This window comes from Carassius auratus, unplaced genomic scaffold (assembly GCF_003368295.1).
Source record: "Carassius auratus strain Wakin unplaced genomic scaffold, ASM336829v1 scaf_tig00013228, whole genome shotgun sequence".
Classification (NCBI taxonomy): Eukaryota; Metazoa; Chordata; class Actinopteri; order Cypriniformes; family Cyprinidae; genus Carassius; species Carassius auratus.
The window spans coordinates 1-23826 of record NW_020524380.1 but is presented as its reverse complement, the minus strand read 5'-3'; the positions used below and the strand labels follow the sequence as shown (position 1 = coordinate 23826).

The 23826-nt window shown below is 35.8% G+C and overlaps 1 protein-coding gene across 2 annotated transcripts in view; it reads right to left on the bottom strand.

Annotated features, from left to right (window-relative positions):
• The window catches only part of LOC113073901 (NACHT, LRR and PYD domains-containing protein 3), a 79072-nt gene extending 57144 nt beyond the window's left edge, over positions 1-21928 (bottom strand). For both annotated transcript variants that reach the window (XM_026246646.1, XM_026246647.1), the window contains exons 1-9: positions 21777-21928; positions 20181-20283; positions 13920-14115; positions 11992-13825; positions 2793-2963; positions 2111-2284; positions 1778-1942; positions 890-1063; positions 510-683 (exon numbers count right to left, since the gene is read on the bottom strand). In XM_026246646.1, coding sequence (XP_026102431.1) covers positions 510-683; positions 890-1063; positions 1778-1942; positions 2111-2284; positions 2793-2963; positions 11992-13825; positions 13920-14115; positions 20181-20283; positions 21777-21913 — 3128 coding nt within the window. In that variant the 5' untranslated portion in view covers positions 21914-21928. The remainder of the gene's footprint in view (positions 1-509; positions 684-889; positions 1064-1777; positions 1943-2110; positions 2285-2792; positions 2964-11991; positions 13826-13919; positions 14116-20180; positions 20284-21776) is intronic.
• Between the last annotated feature and the right edge of the window lie 1898 nt (positions 21929-23826).

Below are 23826 nucleotides of genomic sequence, written 5' to 3'. Positions count from 1 at the left end.
CATTATTGTAGCGCGAAAGTACATTAATATAATGCGCGAACGCGAATCTTTGGCTGGTCCTGCGACTTATAGTCAGGTGCGACTTATTTATCAAAATTAATAAGAGAAATGATCCAAGAGAAAACATTACCGTGTACAGCCGCGAGAGGGCGTTCCTGTAGTCTACACTGAAGACATAGAGCGCCCTCTCGCGGCTGTAGACGGTAATGTTTTCTCTTGGTTCTAAATAGATGCGACTTATAGTCCAGTGCGGCTTATATATGTTTTTTTCCTCATCATGACGTATTTTTGGACTGATGCGACTTATAATCAGGTGCGACTTATAGTCCGAAAAATATGGTAATTGTTTTGTTCACATATGTGCAATGTCTGGAACGTGCACCTAAGTTTTCATGTCATTTACTTGTAAATGCTGCAGTGACAATAAAAGTGAGTTGAGTTGCTCACACATATGACTAACAGTCTTTTATAATTATAAACAATAGTTATAAATGTATAACATCACTCACTTAATTTTCTCCAGTTTGCTATGTGAGTCTATCAAAAGAGCAGAGAGTTTCCCCCCATCCAGGTCTCCTAATTTATCTTCACTCAGATCCAGTTCTTTCAGTAATAATGGACTTGTACCTAGAACTTCAGTGAGATAATCACATGCTTCCTGTGCAGCAGGACTTTTCAGAAACCTACAGGAAGTAGATGAGAATTTTAGATCATGTATGTTTTTTTTTTTTTGCATTATTTTTTTCCAAAAAATTTGTTGTCAGTTGAATTTCTTGATTTGCAATTTAATCAGTTTATGTCATTCCTATTCCACACTGGTCCAATTTCTGTTGATATACAGCTGATTTCACATCTGTGGTTCAGTTTGAAATATTTCAAGTTTTATTACCTGATGACCTTTAATTTACAGGAATCATCCAGTAGTAAATCACTGAGCTGCTTCACTCCTGATTGTCCAGGATCATTTCCTCTGAGATCCAGCTCTATCAGGTGTGAAGGGTTTGATCTCAGAGCTGAAGCCAGAGATTTATAACCTTCTTCAGTGATACTGCAGTCTGAAAGCCTAGAACAGGTATGAAACAGTATGACTATTCTAGAAATTACTTCTACATTATTTGCCCATAAAGTAAATTATATTCTGCAGTCTGAAAGTCAAACAAATATTTTTTTTCTTGCTTATAACATTAGTTATGATACAAATACACAACCAAAAAAATGCATTGTTTTGCATTGTTTTGGAATCTCTGTGGTTTCAATGTCAAGGTTTTAATATCAAGCAGCCAGTTAGACAACTAGTTAAAATTCTATGCAACTACGGTAAAAACAAGATGCAACCACTGCAGCAACTTCAGTATGCAAACAAGATACAGTACATACAGTGAGTGATTTAACCATGCAAAGGCAAATGATGCCAAATTGTCATTTACTGAAAAATTCAACCTGACAACTCAATTTATAAATCACTATTAGAAGACTACTGGTGTGGATCAAGGTAAGACACAGTTCATGTACTTGCTGACATTTTTACATACTTGCTCAATAACTTTAGTCATTGCATAGAATGTACCTTTACAAATTATTATTAACTTTTATTTTTAGTTATCTACGTTTCTACACTTCAGTTTTTACACCCTGCATTGTGAATTTTTCAACAGAAATCTGATATTCCCTATTCCTGTCCTGTCCTATCTACAATTCTTATACCTTCTCTATATTCCTGAGTTTCCTAGTTTATTCAAACTCAATAAACTTAGTACCAGTACAGTCAAATACTCACATCAGTGTGTTAATTGTACAATGCTTATCCTGCAGTAGTGGAACAAGCTGTTTCAGGTCTCCTAGTTCACGTTCACTCAGATTCAGCTCTTTCAGGAATAATGGGTTTTTACCCACAATTCCAGTCACATACTGACAGGCTTCATTAGCAGCAGGACCCAAAAACCTGCAGATGGGAAGATCTAGTGAGATACAATATAGTTTTTAACAAAACATGATGATACTCAAACTATTTTAAAGGATTTTTCTTGAATTAACTTTAATCCAACAGTGAAATAAAATTTACGCTAAACAATTTAACTGCATATAACTTGTCTCACAAGTTTTGTCTCACCTCAGTGTCTTCAGTTGAAAGTTTGGATCTAGTAGTAAATCATTGAGCTGCTTCACTCCTGATTTTCCAGGATCATTACCTGTGAGATCCAGCTCTATCAGGTGTGAAGGGTTTGATCTCAGAGCTGAAGCCAGAGCTTTATAACCTTCTTCAGTTATACTGCAGTCTGAAAGTCTAGAACAGGAATGAAACAGTCTGATTATTCTAGAAATTACTTCTGCATTATTCCCATAAAGTAAATTATATTTTTTACTTGAACAGTAATTTCCAAAGTAAACTGAGAACTGAATACAAAAGGCCCAGTACCCTTTAATATTTTAAACATCAACACACATGAGAATCTATAATATGTGGACTGCAGAATCTGGACTGTAAACATCCAGTTTTCCAGTCATTTACAAGGGATATCTAAAACTCTACATGGGTGAAAGTCTTTCATCTGAATGATCCAAAACATTCAAGTGACCAAAAAATAGAGAAAAAAGAAAATGAAAGTTTTGAAATGACCTAATAAAGGTCCACACTTACACCCCATTGAAATCCTGTAGTAGGACCTGGAATATACAGTTCATGTTTCAAAGTCAACAAATTACACTGAGCAGCTCACCTCCTTTCTGTGGCAGATTAACCAGCTCTGAGTTAATTCCAAGTTGACTCAACACAGGATTGTCACAAAACTTACCTCAGTATCTCTAATTTGCAATTGACATTCTTCAGCCCAGTGCAGAGACACCTTACTCCTGAATCCTGCAGATTATTATTGTTCATGTTCAGCTCTTTCAGACTGCTATCTGATCCAAGAACTGTAGCCAGAGCTGGACAACTTTTGTCTGTTAGGTTACAATCATTTAGCCTACAAGAGAAATAAAGCACACCACAGAACTGTATAAATGTAATATATTTGTTAAAGGGGTCCTATGATTCTCTTTTACAAAATATTGTTTTGTTTTGGGGGTGTACTAGAACATGTAACTGAAAATCATATTTAGGTCCAAACTGTCATTTGTTTGTGAACAAAATCTGCTGTAAAGAGTGATCTATTTAAGCCCACTGAAATGCTTGAATGCAGACAATGCAGACACATCAATTGGTGTCTCTACTTTTTAAATAAAAAATAAAATAACAGATTAAATAAAATAACTCAAGCACGTTCAAATTCCCTGCTGCTGTAATGTTAACAGTTTTATTAAAACGCCCTATGTAACGTCTGTTTTTATATTGTTTATCAACATTATACATTTTTATATTGTTTGGATTAACTAAAGTTAGCCAGGTAGACAGATATGAATGTTTATTCTTAACCATATTGGAAATGCTTATTCAACCACCTAAATACAGTAGGTAGACTACCAGAATGGGTAATACTGCTGCGTGTACCGCCGCCACAGAGCTGCGACGTTAACTGCAAGTCAGTCGCATGTTAAAATCATTTGCAAAACTACCGCCAGGTGGTGCAAAGGGATGGATTGCAAACAATGCAATTGTAAAATGTTGGTTTGTTGATGGAGATGAAAGGAGGAAGTAAAACAACAATAACATTATGATATAACATTGTAACATCCTTAAAACCCATTAAAAAATGTACAGTGAGTTAATTTCAAAACATGGGATAGTCTTAGGCTCATTTCGGTCCATTCTTGGTTAAAAAAAAAGCCTTCAGGTTCAGTTTGCAGAGGGAAATGAGAACGGTCCAGCATTTAGAAATAATTCTTATTAACGGTTATTATTCTTGATTTTTCAAACTGCTAACAGTTTTCATTTACAAATTATGCCTTATGTGTGACCAAAAATGTAGTATTTTCTGTTTCAGCTGTTTGATCATGCTGGTGCCTCATGCACACATATTCATTGGAAACAGAGCAGCCATTCACCGTGCCATTTGAGTGGTGCACTTTGGCATATTTTTATACATTAGGATTTTTTTCTGTTGAATACTGAAACATGCGTGAACTACAAAGCCCATTTTCAAATGAGCAACATTACAAATATGGAAACTGTTACGAACGCACACACAAAATGAGATATCTAGTTGCAGTGTTTAATGGGGAATCCAAAAATCAATCCAAAAACAGGCAAGAGGTCAAAAACAAAAAAAGCAGTCCAAAAAAAACAAGAAACATGAAAAACACTGGGGAACACAAGTAAGCAGGGTGACACGAAACAAGGACTCCATGAAACAGATAGAAACAGACCGGTTTATATGAACAGGTGAAAACGATGAAAGTGGGGACAGCGGAGTGCAATTACCAGGTGTGCAATTAACAGTGATGAATGGGACAAAGGCTAGTGGGAAATGTAGTGCCTGCAGGGTGGTGACAATGGTGAAGTGAGACCACTAGTGGACACGCAGGGAAACACAGACCAGACACTGTGACTTTAATTTGCCCATGGAACTGACTCGACTCTGGGGGGACTGCGGGGACCTGACTTGACTCAGAAGGGACCGCGGGGACCTGACTCAACTCTGGAGGGACCGCGTGGATTTGACTCGACTTTAGAGGGACCACGGGGACCTGACTTGACTCTGGGAAATCAGCAGGGACCTGGTCTGTGGGGACCTGACTCGACTCTGGACGGTCACCTGTGGCTGGCATCTGGTGCAGTGGAGCTGTGCCGGTGGCCATCTTGTGCAGTGGCGCTGGGCCGGCACCCATCTTGGTCAGTGGCTCTGGCCTGGCGGCCACCTTCTGCAGTGGTGCTTGGCTGGCGGCCACCTTGTGCAGTGGAGCTTGGCTGGCGGCCATCCTGTCTGGAGACACAGGTCTAGAGTCGGCCATCGTGTCTGGAGAGACAGGTGTGGCTGGGGTATCCCACTGAGACCGATGGTGAAGGTACCTGGTGAACCCCCAAAAGTCCAGGATCTTCAGCCCCTTCATCTCCCACTCAGGCACAGGGTCATCCAGGCAGGCATTAAACAGTTCTTTAAGTGTCTCATCATTATACCCCAGTCCTACTACCATAGTCCAAAACATGTGCACCAATCCACCCACCTCACTCCCCTCTTGACGGAGGGTGATTAGATTTATGAACCTCCCCCTCTGCTCCTCCATGCTTGCTGGGGACTGGATACGAAATCCCACACTGCTGGATCTGGGCATGATGGAGTCCTTCTGTTACGAACGCACACACAAAACGAGAGATCCAGTTGTAGTGTTTAATGGGGAATCCAAAAATCCATCCAAAACAGGCAAGAGGTCAAAAACAACAAAAGCAGTCCAAAAAAAAACAAGAAACATGAAAAACACGAGAAAGCAGGGTGACATGAAACAAGGACTCCATGAAACAGACAGAAACAGAACAGGTGAAAAAGATGAAAGTGGGGACAGCTGAGTGCAATTATCAGGTGTGCAATTAACAGTGATGAATGGGACAAAGGCTAGTGGGAAATGTAGTGCCTGCAGTGGGGTGATTATGGGGAAGTGAAACCACTAGTGGACACCCAGGGAAACACAGACCAGACACTGTGACAGAAACGTCTGGATTTCTCCAGAATGAGAGAGCCTAACCTTACCTTATGTTTCCTTTAAATTATTATTATTATTTTTTTATAACTAAGCATCATATACTGCAATTATATTTATCCATTAGAATTATAAATTTGTAATTATTGTTCTGCTCTGATATATTTGTTGAAAGTAAATGATTTGTTGTAAAGTGTGGGGAACCAAAGATATACTGGCATGCCATTATAATTTCTGAATGCAATAAATTTCAACTTTTTTTTCCTCTCACAAAAAAAAAAAAAAACATGCAGCAAACGAAAATAGGCGATTAATCGGTTAAAATATGTTACTGTGGGTTAAAAAAAATACAGAGTATGGGCCTAATCTAGACTATGTTGTTAACTATTTACAAGTTTTGTGTATGGTTTTATCTATTTTTTTTTTCCATTGCATCTGAAAATGACTGCGCAGAACCTGCCTCCCGTTGTTTATTTAAGAAAATAAGGTAGGCTACAGAATAAGGGATGATCCAAATATTTGTAATGATAATATATCTTTAATAATATTGACCTATTTCTGCCTGCAGTTAAAAAGTTATCATACACTAGGTAGACATCCAAAACCACAAGTTTAACCACAAGTTATCAAACAAGCGCATCAAAGCACATTTTCGCAAATAGACGTCAGTTTTGCCTCGCTGATGTGTTACATTTGACCACTTCAGTCAGGGAAAATGAAAGAAAAACACTATAGTTAAAATATTTAAAATATTTAATGTGTCATATTCACAGATGAAATTTTGGTAATCATGAAGTTATGTGCATTTCTTAGAACAAATTCAAGCAGGATAAATGTCAAGCCTGTGCCTGAGCCTGTGCTTATATTTTTCTCTAAACTACATGGTATTAAACCATATTTTAGATTTGATATTGCAGTATTATTTATATTATATGAATTATGTGTTATATTATTCAAAATAAATTATGGTTTACTTTGCATATTAATCCAAGTAGCCTACCCCCCTAAAATAGGCTACCACTTTTTATGCTCCAAATCAGTGCCAATATTTTAATATATTATGCCTATATTTTAATTTATATTTTAAAATTCCTTTAATAAACCAACATGCATTTTTTTGTTATTCGTTACCTGTCCCTTTATTTTGACATAACTTCATGGGAAAAATAATCTGTCTGTAAACTGTGTTCCTGTAGCTCAACTGGTAGAGCACTGCTTTGGCAAGCAAGCTAGCGCAAGGTTGGGAGTTCGATTCACCGGGAACACATGATATGTAAAAATTGATAACCTGAATGCACTGTAATTTGCTTTGGATAAAAGCGTCTGCTAAATGTACAAATTGAATTTTTAATTTAATTTAATTTAATTTAAACTGATTAAGAAATTGTTGCATGTTTAAACATGAAGCACTGTATAATTTCGTTCACATTATTTATGCCTAATTAGCCTAAAACAAGAAACGAATAAATTAAACCTGCACGATTTAGCTAAATCTTTGAAACTCTAAAGAATGGACAGATTGATAAACCGTCCTCATGATTAAACTCAAGTTCTCTTATTATAATCAACAAAATGCACATGATTTAAAAAAGAGCTACATTAACTGACAACATAAGTGATTTTAAAGGGAGCCTTCTTTACTTATGGATATGGCCTAAAAAAAAAATCAGATTTATGATTTAAATCGATTTTAAAATCAATATTCAAATGACAAAGACATTTTACACAACAAGTTTTAATATAGTTATAAATTTATAACTGAAACAAGATGATAACAAAATTGTAATGTTTTTAGCTTAATTCTGGAAAGACCTTTATTTTATTATTATTTTTTTTTATTTGTTAATACTATCCCATCATGCATCTAACCATCCACTCAGTGTTAAGAGCTGTTCAGATTCAAACTGCAGCTCCGCAGTGAGTCAGTGTCATGGACGGAGGACAGAGCAAGTGTAAATATATTTTCTAGTCTATATTTCCATCTCGTTATGCCGCTGGTTTAGGATTTTTTTGTTCTTATACAACTTATTTGTAAATAGAGCAGTCACTGTCTGTGTCTACACCGGACGTGAGAGTTGCCGTGCGAAAGGTCTGTCTAAACATGATGACATCACATATAGTGTCAAATCATCTGAACACAGTATCAGTACATTTCATCATAAACAGAACGAGGCATCAGTTCACTGATGGGGATCGTGTCCAGTGTAAACATCACTGGGTTCTGTTGTATTTTGTTGGATCACGCCACGGTGTAGACCTGGCATGCATTTTTTAATGGATTATGTTACAGCCTGCTTGTTTTTAATGTTTTTATTAAATATCTGTATTGACTTCATGGTCATATCATCGTATTATTTACTTCCATGCAACCTACAAAAGTAAAGCTTGGCGAGTCGAGCAATACGGTGCCTGTAAGGTGAATTGTTCGGTTTACTTATTTTTGTCATGGCCACGAAATAATAACTCGTGGGAATGTGATAATATGTCGTGGCCACGAGATAATATGACGTTCCCACAAATTAATATCTTGTGGCCACGAGATCATTTTGTCGAGGTAACGACATCCTTATGTCGTGGCCTCGAGATGATATGTTGAGGGAACAACATCCATTTCTCGTGGCCAAGACTTCTTATGTTGAGGGAACACTTCAGTTTCAAAGTGGCTTAGGCTATTGTGTGTACATTTTTTTCTTTATCATATGCATAACATTGTAAGCATTAAATATGTAATTGCTGCTTTCTGCTGTGCAAATTTTGTTTGTGAGGAAAATAACAGTACATTTTTGTCAGTTATTTTATCTAAACAGATCTATGAATTTCTTCAAGATTTCAAAATCAGATAGCCTACTGATAATGTAGTAGTACTGTAAGATTACATTTGTTTGAATACATTATTGCTAAAGCCATTGCATGTGAATGTGCTTTATCTGTTTAAATCATGCTTTAACCCGAAAATAATCAGTAAAAGAAACAGACCTTTAGCCTTTAACATCCCACTAGACTCTTGCAGTCATTATAACCTGATCAAGCCATAGCTAAATGTGTTTAACATTAATTCTTGCTGAATATGCAGTTATATTACGGACTGTTGGCATGAATTGTACTCGTGATGGAGGCTCTTGGAGCGAGTGAAAACCACGACGCTCAGACTCTTAATATCCTCTCCTCGCTCCAGTCAGAATCATAGGGGAGCGCGGGGCACAAAGTAACGCGGGGTAAAAAGTAACACAGTCATTTTAGATAGTTGCAAAGGTTTAACTATGACGTTCTTCCGGGCTTTTCACCACACTGTCGGCAGACGTCTTCCCGCCAACTTTCGAGAATGTTCGTCACATATTGGATGAGAACTGAGGTGAAACTCTTTCGTCAGCATGTAAGTATTGTTTTTTATAATAGTTGTTTTTTCGATTTTTAAATTATGTATGAAAGTAGGTTAGTCCAACCTTATATTGTTGTGATTACCGTCTTCTTGGCTAAAAGATGTTACCATTTTGAAAGATGTGAAAACGCATAGTGACTGCTAAACAGTCCTAAGGTAAACACTACACAGCGGGGTTAGTTGTAACACGGTGTTACAACTAAGCCGCACATAATAATCGGCAATGTCGGACTGTATCAAGTACATTTAGCAAATAAATAAATTAATTAATTAATAGCTTATAAATTATGTTTGTGTACACACTCAAACACATATATCATTTATATTTATAAGCTATATAACGTTATACATAACTTTTTTTTTAGTACTGATACAAAATAATCAGTTATTCAATTTATTCAAAATATCAGTTATAATGAAATAAAAACATTTAGCTTTATATCCATGTGTGTTTATATATCCATGTGTGTGTGTGTGTGTGTGTGTGTGTGTGTATATATATATATATATATATATATATATATATATATATATATATATATACACACACACACACACACACACATACACACACACACACACACACACACAGGCCTTATATTTATTTTCTGTTTGATAACAATAGCATGCATATGATCCTTTGTGTAAAAATGTCTTCTTTTAATTTTTGTTGAGTAGACTGTAGCCTAAGACTATCCTATGTTTTGAAATTTACTCACCGTAAAAGTTTTAATATTTTTTTAAAGATGTTACAATGTTATATCATAATGTTGTTGTTGTTTTACTTCCTCCTTTTATCTCATTTTACAATTACATTCATTTCGCAATCTGTCCCTTTGCGCCACCTGGCGGTAGTTTCACGAATGATTTTAACACGCGACTGAATTACAGTGCCGTGGCGGCACCTTAATAAATGTGAAAAAGGAGACATTTTAATTATTTATTAATAAACAAATGTTTTCTTGTCTGCTGCAAGATGAAACTCACAGTGCTGGCTCTCTCTCCACATGGAGGCGCCTTTAAAGAGAAATACAACCTTCACAGATTACATAATGCTTTTGTTTTGAATTGATTCGTTTAAAAGTAGACATTTCAAGCTTTCTGTAGATATATTTCTCATGTATGTGAGACACCCCAATTTTAAGTTAATTAATTATCAGGAAAACATTCAAGTGATTGAGAGGGCACCTCCCTGTCATGCATGCGCATTAACAATTTTTGCACCAACACTTGGATATGAATAATAGTTCACATTTTGACAAAATAAATCATTTTTACATGCAATTATCCAAAATAAAACCAAACAAGATTTGTAATGAAGATAAAATATGTAGACAAATAAGAATAAATGCTGCGTATAGCACTCGCACCACGCAAATCATGCACTGATATTTTACACACCTGCAATTAAATGTGGCTTTTTTTACTTAAATTATATGAAAGCAAGTAAAGAAGGCTCCCTTTAAAACAGGGATAGGCAACTCCGGTCCTGGAGGGCCACTATCCTGCAGAGTTTAGCTTCAGCCCTCATAAAAACTCACCTGCCTGTATCTATCTAGTAATCCCGAAAACACTGACTGCCTTGTTCAGGTGTGTTTAATTAGGGTTGGAGCTAAACTCTGCAGGACCGGAGTTGCCTATGCCTGCTTTAAAATCACTGTCAATTAATGAAGCTCTTATTTACACTGTGTGTATTTTTATGATTATAATGAGAGCACTTGAGTTTAAATGTGAGGACGATGTATTAATCCATTCATTCTTTAGAGTTTCAAGGATTTCTCTAAACCGTGCAGGTTTAATTTATTTGTTTCTTGTTTTAATTAGGCCTAAATAATGGGAGTGATACTATACAGTGCCTCACATTTTACTACAGTGTTTTTCTTTCATTTTCCCCGACTACAGCCGACAAAGCTGACGTCTATTTACGAAAATGAGCTTTGAAACGCTTGTTTGATAACTTGTGGTTAAAGCACCACTCTACAGTCAAAGCTGCAAATGCAGTTTGTAGACTCGGCAGCGGCGGCACACGCGGCGGTAGAACCATCATTTTGATTGGCTACCTACTGTAGATAACTTCTGGGGGAAAAGGAAAGGATGTGATGTTCAGAACATGTTAACTGATGCCCTCTGTGGGCGTTTTTGCCAGGGGTGTTTTTTACACCTCAGACAAGGTATGAGAAGGAAAAAATCATTATGAAAATATAATATATATATAGTGGTTATTTTCGGAAAATCCCAGGTATTTTGAGCAGTAGGATTATAAAAAATTTGCTAATGTAAAATTAAATTAATTAGCCTTTATAAAATAGCCAAATCTAAGTTTCGGTACTATTTTACTTAAGTATATAAAAAAAATCGAGTACTTTTATACTTTCACTTTTACTTTTACTGGAGTAATATTTTATTATATGTTTCTGTATTTTTATTCAAGTACTTGATTTGTGTCCACCACTGCCTTTTGGAGTGGACTTTGAGATTTGTAACTTTCTAGATCTTTTTTTTTTTTTTTTGCCCAAATATACACACTGACTAAAATAAAATAAATAAAAATAATAATAATAAAAAAAGCATTATAGGACCCCTTTAAATACAAATATTTAATTTATACCAATTATTTTTATGTAAACTGTAAATATTCTGTGAGTAAAGTGAGCTACAATGATATTACTCTTCAAAAAAATAGTGCTTTTGGTATATTAGAATTTCATTGATATAGTAATACATTTAATAAATCATAGCATTCTTGATTAAAACAATAAAATGCTATGTATAATTTAATAATAGCTTTAATAATAATCAATCATTAATTTAAAGTGCTAGCTCTATCATCTTAATAAATCTCTGGAGGATTAAATTAGAGGACTAAATACATTTTTGAATTACAAAAATATAATTCAACCATAAATGTATCATTGATTTATACATGGTAAATGGTTAATAATCAGTGTAGATCAGGGGTGTCCAAAACTGCTATAGATTAACGTAGAAAATCAATTTTTAAATGAGAACAAAACATGACAAAATTTGAATAAATGACTTACAGAGCTCTTTTGGTAGTTTTGATGACTGCCGATAATCTAATGAGACACTCGTCTGATTTCTTGAATTTCTGAAGCTCAAACTCTTCCAGCTCCTCCTCTGATGTCAACAACACAAAAGCCAAAGCAGACCACTGGGCAGGTGAAAGATCAGAAGTTGAGAGACTTCCTTCTCTTAGTTGAGTCTGAATCTCTTTCACCAGAGTTTGATCATTCAGTTCATTCAGACAGTAGAACAGATTGATGGATCTCTCTGGAGACAAATTATCCTCTAGTTTCTGCTTGATGTACTTGACTACTTCCATTTTGCTCTGGTCAATGCCATCTTGCTTGCGTGTTAAAAGTCCTCTTAAAAGTAGTCGATTAGACTGGAGTGACATACCAAGGAGGAAACGAAGAAAAAGATCCAGGTGTCCATTGTCACTCTCAAGTGCCTTGTCCACTGCAGTCTTGAGCAAATCAATCATGGCTTCATTTTTGTTTTCCTGTTCTGTAGAGTCTTGAAAAAACACATTTTTCTTGCTTATGTCTAGAAACAGATGTGCATAAAGGGCTGCAATAAACTCTTGAATGCTCAAGTGAACAAAACAGTACATGGAACCAAGAATGATCCCGGTTTCCTCTTTAAAGATCTGGGTACACATGCCTGAATACACTGATGCTTTAGAGACGTCAATACCATAGGCTTCCAGGTCTGTGTCATAGAAGATCAGGTTGTTTCTTTCCAGCTGATGAAATGCAAGTTTTCCCAGTGAAAGGATGGCATCTTTATTCCAGGAAACATCTGGTGTGTATTCTCCATCATATTTTCGTCTGCTTTGCTGAATTTGAAAGCGAAGAAAGTGTGTGTACATTTGTGTCAGAGTCTTGGGAATGTCTTCAGTATTTGATTTCTGCAGTGTTTTGGAGGTGTCATTGGCCTGATTGTTTTTCAGATCATTATTTATTCTCTCTTCCAAAATGTTCTGGAGAACAGTGGCTGAAATCCAACAGAAAACTGGGATGTGGCACATGATAAAGAGACTCTTTGATTGTTTAACATGATCAATGATTCCACTGGCCAGATTCTGATCAGTGAATCTTTTTTTGAAGTATTCTTCTTTTTGTGCATCATTGAATCCTCTAACCTCTGTAACCTGGTCAATACAGTCAGGAGGAATCTTACTGGCAGCTGCTGGTCTGGTGGTGATCCAGATGAGAGCAGAAGGAAGTAAATTTCCTTTGATCAGGTTTGTTAGAAGAACATCCAGAGAGGCTGGTGAAGATATATCACGCCATGTTTCATTACCATCAAAGTTTAGAGGAAGACGACATTCATCCAATCCATCAAGGATGAACAGGACTTTGAAATATTTCCTTCTTTTAAGGTTCAGTGTTTTTATTTCTGGGAAAAACTGACTTATAATACTGGTCAAACTTTGTGTTTCTTTCTCCTTTACGTTCAACTCTCTAAAAGGAAGAGGAAATATGAAGCTGATATCTTGATTTCCTTTTCCTTCAGCCCAATCCAGAACAAACTTTTGCACAGAGATTGATTTTCCGATACCAGCAACTCCTTTTGTCATTACAGTTCTGATCTGCTTTTCTTGTTCAGAAGCTTGAAACATCTTTGTGCATTCAACCTGTATCTCTTGTGATTCTTGATGCCTGGAAGTAACTTCAATCTGTCTTACTTCATGTTCAGTATTAACCTGTTCACTACCACCCTGTGTGATATAGAGATCTGTGAAGATGTTATTCAGAAGTGTAGAGTCACCTTGCTTTGCAATTCCTTCAAACACACATTGATACTTATTCTTTAGGTTACTTTTTAGTTGATGAATGAAGAGCAGCTCATCTAAAAACCAGAAGAAAAATACAGATATTTGTATCAGAACTTTCTCTCCTATGTTAATAAGAGGCAATATGCCAGATGGTCATGAGTCTCTTACCTTCTAGAGTATCAGCAGCTACATTTTGCTTCATATCTCTCAAGAAGTAGAGAGTGAGATCAAGAGCCATTTCATTGATACTGCATCTGTTCTCATTAAAGTCCTCCACAAAGTATTGCATGTTCTCTTTTTGTAATATTTTCTTAAACTTCTCCAGCTCATTTTTCAGAAATTGGATTATTTTGCTCTCAAGGTCCTACAAAGTAAGAAAAAGAAGCAATCAATCAGTGGAGACTGCATAAATGCTGGAGAGCACAAAAGTGTTTGCTTAATAGCTTGTTTCTTTTCTAGGAAGGATTCATTAATTCACTGCTTATTTCTATTTTGTACTCTCATTATAATTTATTTTTATTTTGGCTGCAACTATTTGAAATAAGAATTACAGCCTTTGGCTAAAAATAAGTTAAATGTTAATTGTTAAAACGTTACTGCATTTAAATGGTGAATTGTCCTGCAAGAGTTTATATTTCAGTCCACTTTCTTTCCACCCTCACATTTAACAAGTTCTCCAAGTAAATTATTGTTGTCTCTCAACAACACTCTAACATTACATGCAGAATGCAATCCAAAACTGTAAACCTGTGTCCTATCTGCACCTTTCACATTGACATTGACATTGACATTCACATTGACTCCATCGTGAAATAGGCCCAGCAGAGGTTGTACTTACTTCCACTATTTTGTTTCTAATCTGTCTTTGATTTTTTTTAAATTGCAGAATGATGTGTTGCTCTTTAAACATGCTTCACTTTGTCAGACAGGTTCTATTTAAGTGATTTCTTGATTCAATAGGTCTTGCAGTTATCAAGCCTGGGTGTGGCTAGTGAAATTTAATTAAGCCTTCTAAAATAATGTGGTTAATCGCAGTTCATTCATGATTTAATAACTGCATTTTGTATTTACTTGCATTATCTCTGTGTAATATTAAAATCTGTTTGATGATCTGAATCTTTTAAGTGTCACAATATGCAAAAAAAAAAAAAAAAAAAAAGGAAGGGGGCAAATACCTCTTCAGATCAATTCATCGCATCATGCATATATATATATATATATATATATATATATATATATATACACACACACACACACACACACACACACATATATATATATAGTATCTCACAAAAGTGAGTACACCCCTCACATTTTAGCAACCATTTTAGTATATCTTCTCAAGGGACAATACTATAGAAATAAACTTGGATATATTTTAGAGTAGTCAATGTGAAAACTCTGTATGACCCTGGCCACTGTACTGCAACTCCATTTCAGGGTGTCTAATCTTCTTATAGCCTAGGCCATCTTTGTGGAGAGTAACAATTCTAATTCTTAAATCCTCAGAGAGTTCTTTGCCATGAGGTGCCATGTTGAACATCAAGTGGTCTGTTTAAGATAATTGTACTCAAAGCAATCTTAACTAATCTAATACAAGGTAAAAAAAAATGGTATGGCCCTGTCAAGCAGATAAAAATATGAATATGATGAATTGGACATGTGGCTTTGCATGGTTAAAAGACGTACAGCTGTTGTCACTTAAAATGTACTCACATTTGTTTCCAGCTATACAATAATGGCTGTATGTTAAGTTATTTTCAGAGGATAGTAAATCTTTACTGCTATACAGGCAGCACATTGACTACTCTAAAATATATCCAAGTTTCATTTCTATAGTATATATAGTAGTTTTTTTTAGGCTTTCAGAGACTCAAGACTCAAGCATCTCAGTAAATTAGAATGTCATGGAAAAGTTCATTTATTTGAGTAATTCAGTGCACACAGACCGAAGTAGTTTAAGTCTTTGGTTCTTTTAATTATGATGATTTTGGCTCACATTTAACAAAAATCCACCGATACACTATATCAACAAATTACAATATGGTGCCAATGAGCCAATGAGCTAATTTCCATCAACTCAAAACACGTGCAAAGGTTTCCTGAGCCTTCAAAATGGTCTCTCCGTTTGGTTCTCTAGGCTACACAATCATGGGGAAGACTGACGGTTGTCCAGAAGACAATCATTGACACCCTTCACAAGGAGCGAAAGCCACAAACATTAATTGCCAAAGCAGCTGGCTGTTCACAGAGTGCTATATCCAAGCATCTTAACAGAAAGTTGAGTGAAAGGGAAAAGTGTAGAAGAAAAAGGTGCACTACCAACCGAGAGAACTGCAGCCTTGTGAGGATTGTCAACCAAAATCGATTCAAGAATTTGAGTGAACTTCACAAGTAATGGACTGAGGCTGGATTCAAGGCATACAGACATGTCAAGGAATTTGGCTACAGTTGTCATATTCCTCTTGTTAAGCCACTCCCGAACCACAGACAATGTCATAGGCGTCTTACCTGGACTAAGGAGAAAAAGAACTGGACTGTTACCCAATGGTCCAAAGTCCTCTTTTCAGATCAGAGCAAGTTTTGTTTTTCATTGTATTGTACAATGAAGTTGCTTGAAGTCCAGTGTTAAGCTGCCACAGTCTATGATGATTTGGGGCGCAATGTCATCTGCTGGTGTCGGTCCATTGTGTTTTTTGAAAACCAAAGTCACTGCACCCGTTTACCAAGAAATTTTGGAACACTTCGTGCTTCCTTCTGTTGACCAGCTTTTTGAAGATGCTGATCTCATTTCCACCAGGATTTGGCTCCTTCCCACACTGCCAAAAGCACCAAAAGTTGGTTAAATGACTATGGTGTTGGCGTGCTTGACTGGCCAGCAAACTATGAGGATCTATAGGGTATTGTCAAGAGGAAAATGAGAAACGAGAATCAACTCATCAAAATGCAGATGACCTGAAGGACACGGTCAAAAAACTGGGCTTCCATACCACCTTAGCAGTGCCACAAACTGATCACCTCGATGCCATGCCGAATTGAGGCAGTAATTAAAGCAAAAGGAGACCCTGCCAAGTATTGAGTACATGTACAGTAAATGAACATACTTTCCAGAAAGCCAACAATTCACAAAAAAAAAATTTTTTTTTTTTTTTTTATATTGGATTGGATACTTATGAAGTATTCTAATTTGTTGAGAATTGGTGGGCTTTTGTTAAATGTGAGCCGAAATTATCACAATTTAAAGAACCAAATACTTAACGTACTTCAGTCTGTGTACATTGAATTTATTTAATACACGAGTTTCGCAATTTTAGTTAAATTACTGAAATTAACTTTTCCAAGACACTCTAATTTATTGAGATTCACCTGTTATCTCTGAATCAATTCTCAATTGATCCTTGGAGAGATTTTGGACACTCAAACTTTCCTCCTCACCATGCATTAGGACAATTTAGACACACGTCCTCTTCCAGGCAGATTTGTAACATCTTTAGTTGTTTGGAACTTCTTAATTATTGCCATGATGTTGGAAATGGGGATTGTCAATGCTTTAGCTATTTTTCTTAGTCACTTTCTATTTTGTGAAACTTTTGCTGCACATCAGAACTATTTTCTTTGGTTTTACTCATTGTGATAAATGATTAAGGGAATTTATGTCTACTCCTATAAAACAGGAAGTCTTCAAGCAACTTCATATATATATATATATATATATATATATATATATATATATATATATATATATGTAATGGGGTGGAGGTAGCATTAGTCGTGGCTCCATATTAGGCATGCTTGGGACTACAAATGTGTTGGACTACAGATCCCATGAGTCCAAGTACTATAAAGGGGGAAATCAAATCTTCTGGCCTTTCTCTTTGTGGGACCATGTGCTGCGTAGGAGAAGCTGTGTGGTATGTTTCAACGCTTGGTGATAATGAAACTAGTCGTTGCCTTGTGAACATTATTAAAGTAAATTGTGGAAGTAAGGGTTGTGACTCATGGTTATGGTTAGTGCAGTCCATTTTAATGTGTGTTTGTTTGTTTGTATTTATAGTATGCTTAAAGGATATATACTGGTGGATGCCTCAGAAATTGAGTAGATTCATTCATTAAAACAGGTACTTATTTTAATTGAATATTGGAGTACGTGAAGTTTGCTTTTTTATTGTTAGGTGTTTTTAATTCTGTTTTTAAGTCTAATATTTTAAAGGGGCAATCATGAATTGTATTTTCTTTGTTTTGCAGATGATGCATGATTGCGGTTTACTTTTATCTAAAATATTGGTGGGTTAATTTTGGGTTGTAAGATATGACTTTTAACAGTTACACTATGATGAAGTGATTTGAATTTATTGTGGGACTGTGATTTTGTTTTGTTTATTTTTTTATTTGTCTTCGTTTTGTTTTAATCAACCAAATACAAAGGGGTTCCCATTCTTGTATGCATGGTTGACTCTCTCAAGGTGATTGGGCACAATTTGTAGTGGTTTGAGTCAAGTGCGTGTTGGTTTTCTATTACACTTGTAGTTTTATTGGTTTTGTGCTGTGATTTGAGTGTATTCTTTAATAGTGGAACTGCCATTGTATGGGATTGGGGAACCCTATGGTCTATAGTGGGTTAAACCTTTGTGTTCTTTTCGTTTCTTTGCCACTTCTTATTACCATTTGTGTTTAATAAATCTGTTTGTGCTTGCAAGGAAACACACTGTGGTTGTTGCCCTTCTTTTACACCTTCCCCATTACTTGTAAGGCCTGGGGAGGGATATATATATATACACACAGTTGTGTTCACAATTATTCAACCCCTAGAGAATACAAGCTTTTCTGAAGATCCAGGATAAAATACAAATTGTATCTAAAACAGTTCACTGGCATATTAAAAGTGATATTGTCAATATGTAATGTAATATATTTGAGTTATAAGATTTTTTAATAATACTGCTATGTCATAATTATTCAACCCCTATTCAACATTGCTGTTTTTAAATCACTTATTTGCATGGTGGGGAATAAAAGTCTCAAAACACAATTAAGCCTTTAGAAACTCCATTAAAAACCGAATTAGCTTGAGCCGTTACACATACAGTTTGCCCATGCATGTGTTGAAGTTGAGTAGCAAAAATGTCAACAGAGATCTCACAAAAGCGAAAGAGAAGAAATATTGTTTTACTTTAGAAAGGCTAAGGCTATATGATGATTTCAAAGACATTGAAAGTTCCTAGAGACACAGCTCTCAGCCTTATTTCTAATCTTAAAATGTGTTTTACCAGAAAACCTTTGAGGGTGTCGAAGAAAAAGCACAATATCATAAAATGTTTAATCAGAGCAACTGAGAAAAAACCGGCAATGTACAGCCAAAGACTTGCAAGATGACCAGATGAAAGGAGGAAAACCATTTCAATGCAGTGTGTAAGAAGAACACTAGACAAGTATGGCCTTCATGTTGAGACATCTTGATAAATACCACCCTTGATCAAGAAGAACAAAAAGCCAACTTTAACTTGATAAAATTAATTTGTGTGGAGCTCTGGAGGAATGTTATATGGAGTGATGTGGCCAAACTGGAACTTTTTGGACCCATGGATCAGCGGTATGTCTGCTGCAAAAAAAGGCAAAGCTCATAAGCAGAAAAACAACATCTCCACCCTCAAACTTGGACGTGGATCAGTCCTGTTATGGGGTTTCTTTACTGTAGAAGGAAGTGGAAATCATGACCGTATGAAGGACATCATGGATTCTTTAAAGTGTGAGGCCATTTTGACAAGAATTGTGATGCCTTTGGTGCAAAAACTGAAGCTGATGATCAATGGACTTTCCTGCAGTCCAATCATCCCAAAGTACACATTCAAATCTACTTCTGCTTGGTTCAGGGATCAGTTATAGAATGTTCTTGAGTGACCTGTTCAGTCTCCAGGCTTAATTCTCATTTCAAATATCTGGTTTGAATTTGAAGAAAGCAGTGGGAATGTGAAAACCAAAGATTATCAGTGATCTGAAAGCTTTTTCAGGTGTGGAATGGGCCAAAACTGTAGTAGAGAGGCGACAGAAGCTTCTAAACACTTACAGACAGCGTTTATTGGTGATTTTAAAGAATAAAAGATTCTGCACAAAGGGGGTTGAATAATTTTGGAACATGAATGTTTAGAGCCAATTCGAATTTTATCATGATTCATCAATGTTCCATTCTCAGAATCACTCAAAAGTGTATTAACAAACTTTCTCTAATACTTTACTGATGCCTTTGTTGAATTGATTTCATAAATGTTATCCTCCACAGCAAATTGTCTTTCAAGTCAAGGGGGTTGAATAATTTTGAACACAACTATATATATATATATATATATATATATATATACACGCGTGCGCACACACACACACACAGTTTTCATTGGATATAATTAAACCTCTATGAAAATGTGTTTTTCCTACCTGGAAGATCCACGGGAGATTGTCTTTGAAATGACTTTGTTTCCTGTGAGTCTGAAAGTCTGAATCTAGTGTCTCATATTGAACCCTGTTAAGAAATGAAATACTGAATTTCCATGAAAAATGTTGGAGATATCACCTGCATCTTTTTAACAAAGAAAAAAAGGCATTTGGTGTACAAGCTGACAGCATTATTTAAGTATAGAATCTGGGTAACTATTTTTTTCTTTAGCTCATGGCAAAGCATTGTGGTACTGACTGAGGATGCATGGTTAATTCAAATAGAATTGTTATCACTGTATGGCTTCGTGCAATTATCAAATTGCAAAAGACTATGATCTAATTGCATAAATATACAGTCTGATGCACTGTACGTTTTAGAGTGAAACACAGCAATGTGTTAATTTACATGTGCACAGCTTATATCCATCAGTGTCTCAGAGCAGCTTGGTCATTAGTAAAATATGGTTTCTCACAAACTCCAGCTCTGCATATTTTGTGAGTTTAATGTGCATTTGAGAACACAAGAAGGTGCATTTTTTCACATTCACATAACTATTTAAAGGTATTTAAACTATATTTGTAATCATTTATCATTAAATCTTTTATCATTAATCGTTTTGTAAGTATTTATAAACCTGTTGTCAACTGTAAAGGTCCCCCAGTAGTTTTCAAAAAATAAATAAAATAAAAATACAATTAAAAAAACACCTTATAGGTTTAACACGTTAATAATGAAGTATTATAATTTTACTACAGTGGATATCATGAAAATTGGAATTGGAAACTTACAGATCTGCCACTTGTTCTATGTAATGTGTTACTTCTTATAGTAAGATTGCATTTCTTGTATATTTCAATATAGTAATTGAATAATAGTTGAATGATAATGTAATTTTAATTGTATCACATTTTATAAGTGTGCAACACTGAGAAATACAGTTTATGTTGTAATATATTTATGCTTGAAAACAAGCAACACATTTGTTACTGCAGAATTTCATGCCCTGCAGGTTCATTAATTCAGTTATCTGCTTATTTGCCACCTAAGGTATCAATTTCATATTAATAACAAGCTATTAGATTCTGGGCTCATAATGAAGCCAAAATGCTGGTATTGAGCTAACCCTAATCAGCAGAATATGGTAAAACCATGTTTCCAATGCAGTTACAACAGAATATCAATAAAACACAATACATCAAGCATTTCTTTTAATGGACATTAGATTAGATTTGTACATACTGTTAATGAATTGTTATTGATTCTCAACTTTAAAATCACTATTCAAAGTCTACATTTACATCTACATTTTAAATTAATTTGCGATAGTGCTTGTGTTTTTTTTTTTCTTTTATTAAAATATTTGTTTTAAATGTTTCAGCACATTATGTCCAGACTTGAACTTGATTTTGAATTCCAGATAATAAAATAAAATAAAATCCTTAAACCTAAAAATGTATTGGTGATTTTTTTTTTTTTCAAATTACCATTTTTCTGTTTCTATTTATTGCTCTAAATAGAACATATAACAAAATTCCATCACATAAATAACTGATAAATTAGTTACAGAGCAACATAATGTAAAACACATGCAATACCTTTTGTGGGATGATGGTGTTTCCTCACTAAGGTTTGGTGGAATTTTACATGACCGATCACTCTTCACAGACACAGAGCTGAACACATGTGAGTCTGATCTTTCCCTAACACAGACCAGAGAGAAATAAACAAACATACAAAAAAACAACAACAACAAAAAAAAAAAAAACCTTTAGTCTGATTCGAAGACATTTGATGTGATAAAATTCAGAATAAATTTAGATTTGTCTTTCTAAGCATTAAAGAGTGTTGTATTTATGTTTGGTTGCCTGTTCTGTCTTTCCATGGTGAATTTATGCCCCCTAGTGGCTTCCTGTGTAATTGTATTGTTGAAAAGACAGCTTACTAAAGAATAAATCAATTTAACAGACATCTCATTCTGTGGTTTCCGGTTTCATCCAGTCAAGTAGACTAATCACATAAACCTTAACGGATAAATTAGCTAACAGAGCAATGTAATGTAAAATGAACAGTCACTCTTCAAAGACACAGAGCTGAACACGTGTGAGTCTAATCGGGTGCTTTCACAACTGTAGATCGATTGCTTTGTTCCAAAACAGGGATTAAAATTATTACAATGTTGCTGTTTATTTTTGATGCAGTTCGCTTTCACACCGCATCGTTTCTAAACAGACCAAGGCTGCATCCGAAAACTTAGGCAGGTGACTTTCTGTCTTGCGGTCTAATCAGTCAATGACTTTGCAGGCAGCGTTTTTGCCCGAAGGCACCTCATGAAATGGATTTCGGACAAGCTTCTGAAGCGGGAGTAATGGTTTAATGATCTACAGCAAAATATAGAGAGCTTTGGTGATAACTAAGTGGATATTTCATTACTGCAATATTAATTTCTTGGTAGAAATGACATAAAAATTGGAAATTGACATTGATTTCCGGACCTGGCGGCAAGGAAGTCGACCGGAAGTTGAAGTCGGCTGCATGCCGCCATCTTGTAGCAGAACTTCACTTGCGTTAGCATTCCCATTGACTCCCATTCATTTTGGCGTCACTTTGACAGCGAATAACTTTACATCTGAGGCGTTTAAAGACTCCGTTTGTCCATTATTTATTTCTAAAGATACACGACAATGTATAAAGGGCTCCATTACCTTCTATGTTACATTATGGCCCCGTATAAACAGTTTTTGTAAAAATAGGCTAACGATTGCGTCAAAACCACTCGACTCTCTGTCGCATTACCGTACAGACAGGAAGAGAAGCTTGCAGGCAATTAACTTAATATGGCGTACTGGCGTTACATTTTAAATACTATACAAATTATTAATCAGAATTAGGGCCGGGACTTTAACGCGTTAATTGAGCTAATTAATTACACAAAAAATAACGCATTAAACTAAGATTAATTAAATACCGAAAAAAAATTCCCGCATTTTTAATAACTTATTTTTGCACCGCGGAACGTTTCTCACTGGATGAGTTTCGCGGACCGATTATACTGGAGCACCAACTAGCGTTCCGCATATCACCGCAGCACATCGAGCCTCAAGGATCACCTCAACGCAAAACATATAGCAGCTAGCGTGGACTTTACACTTTATGTTGAACTATGTATTATTTTGTTGGTGCAACTGGCAGTTTATGTTGAAACTGGCCCTAATCAGAATACTTACTCCTGCTCACTCACGCCAAAGAACTCCCCGCTCAAGCTCGCTGTCTCTGCAAGATTAACGATGGCAGTTTGCACGCACAGCCACTTAGAAGATTTACATCGTCAGACAGGTTTGCTGACGTCGTCAAGCTTTGTTTGAGTCTGGCGCGTCAGAAACGGAAGTGCTAAAAAACGCTAAAAATGGGCTTCACTTGTCTCAATTGAGTTTCAGTCGTGTCGCTGTGTCCATTTCTTTTACTGTCTATGTTTCAGACGTGCCTTGATGCTTTCGTACCTTGGAATGCGTCCCCGAAGGGCAGCATTTTCAGTTTTCGGATTCAGCACAAATTTGTTAATACAAGTCACGTGCAAGTAAACTGTTCTTTAATTGGTCAAAGCTCCACGGTTTATTTTCCGGGATTCCACTTAACTATAACTGCTGT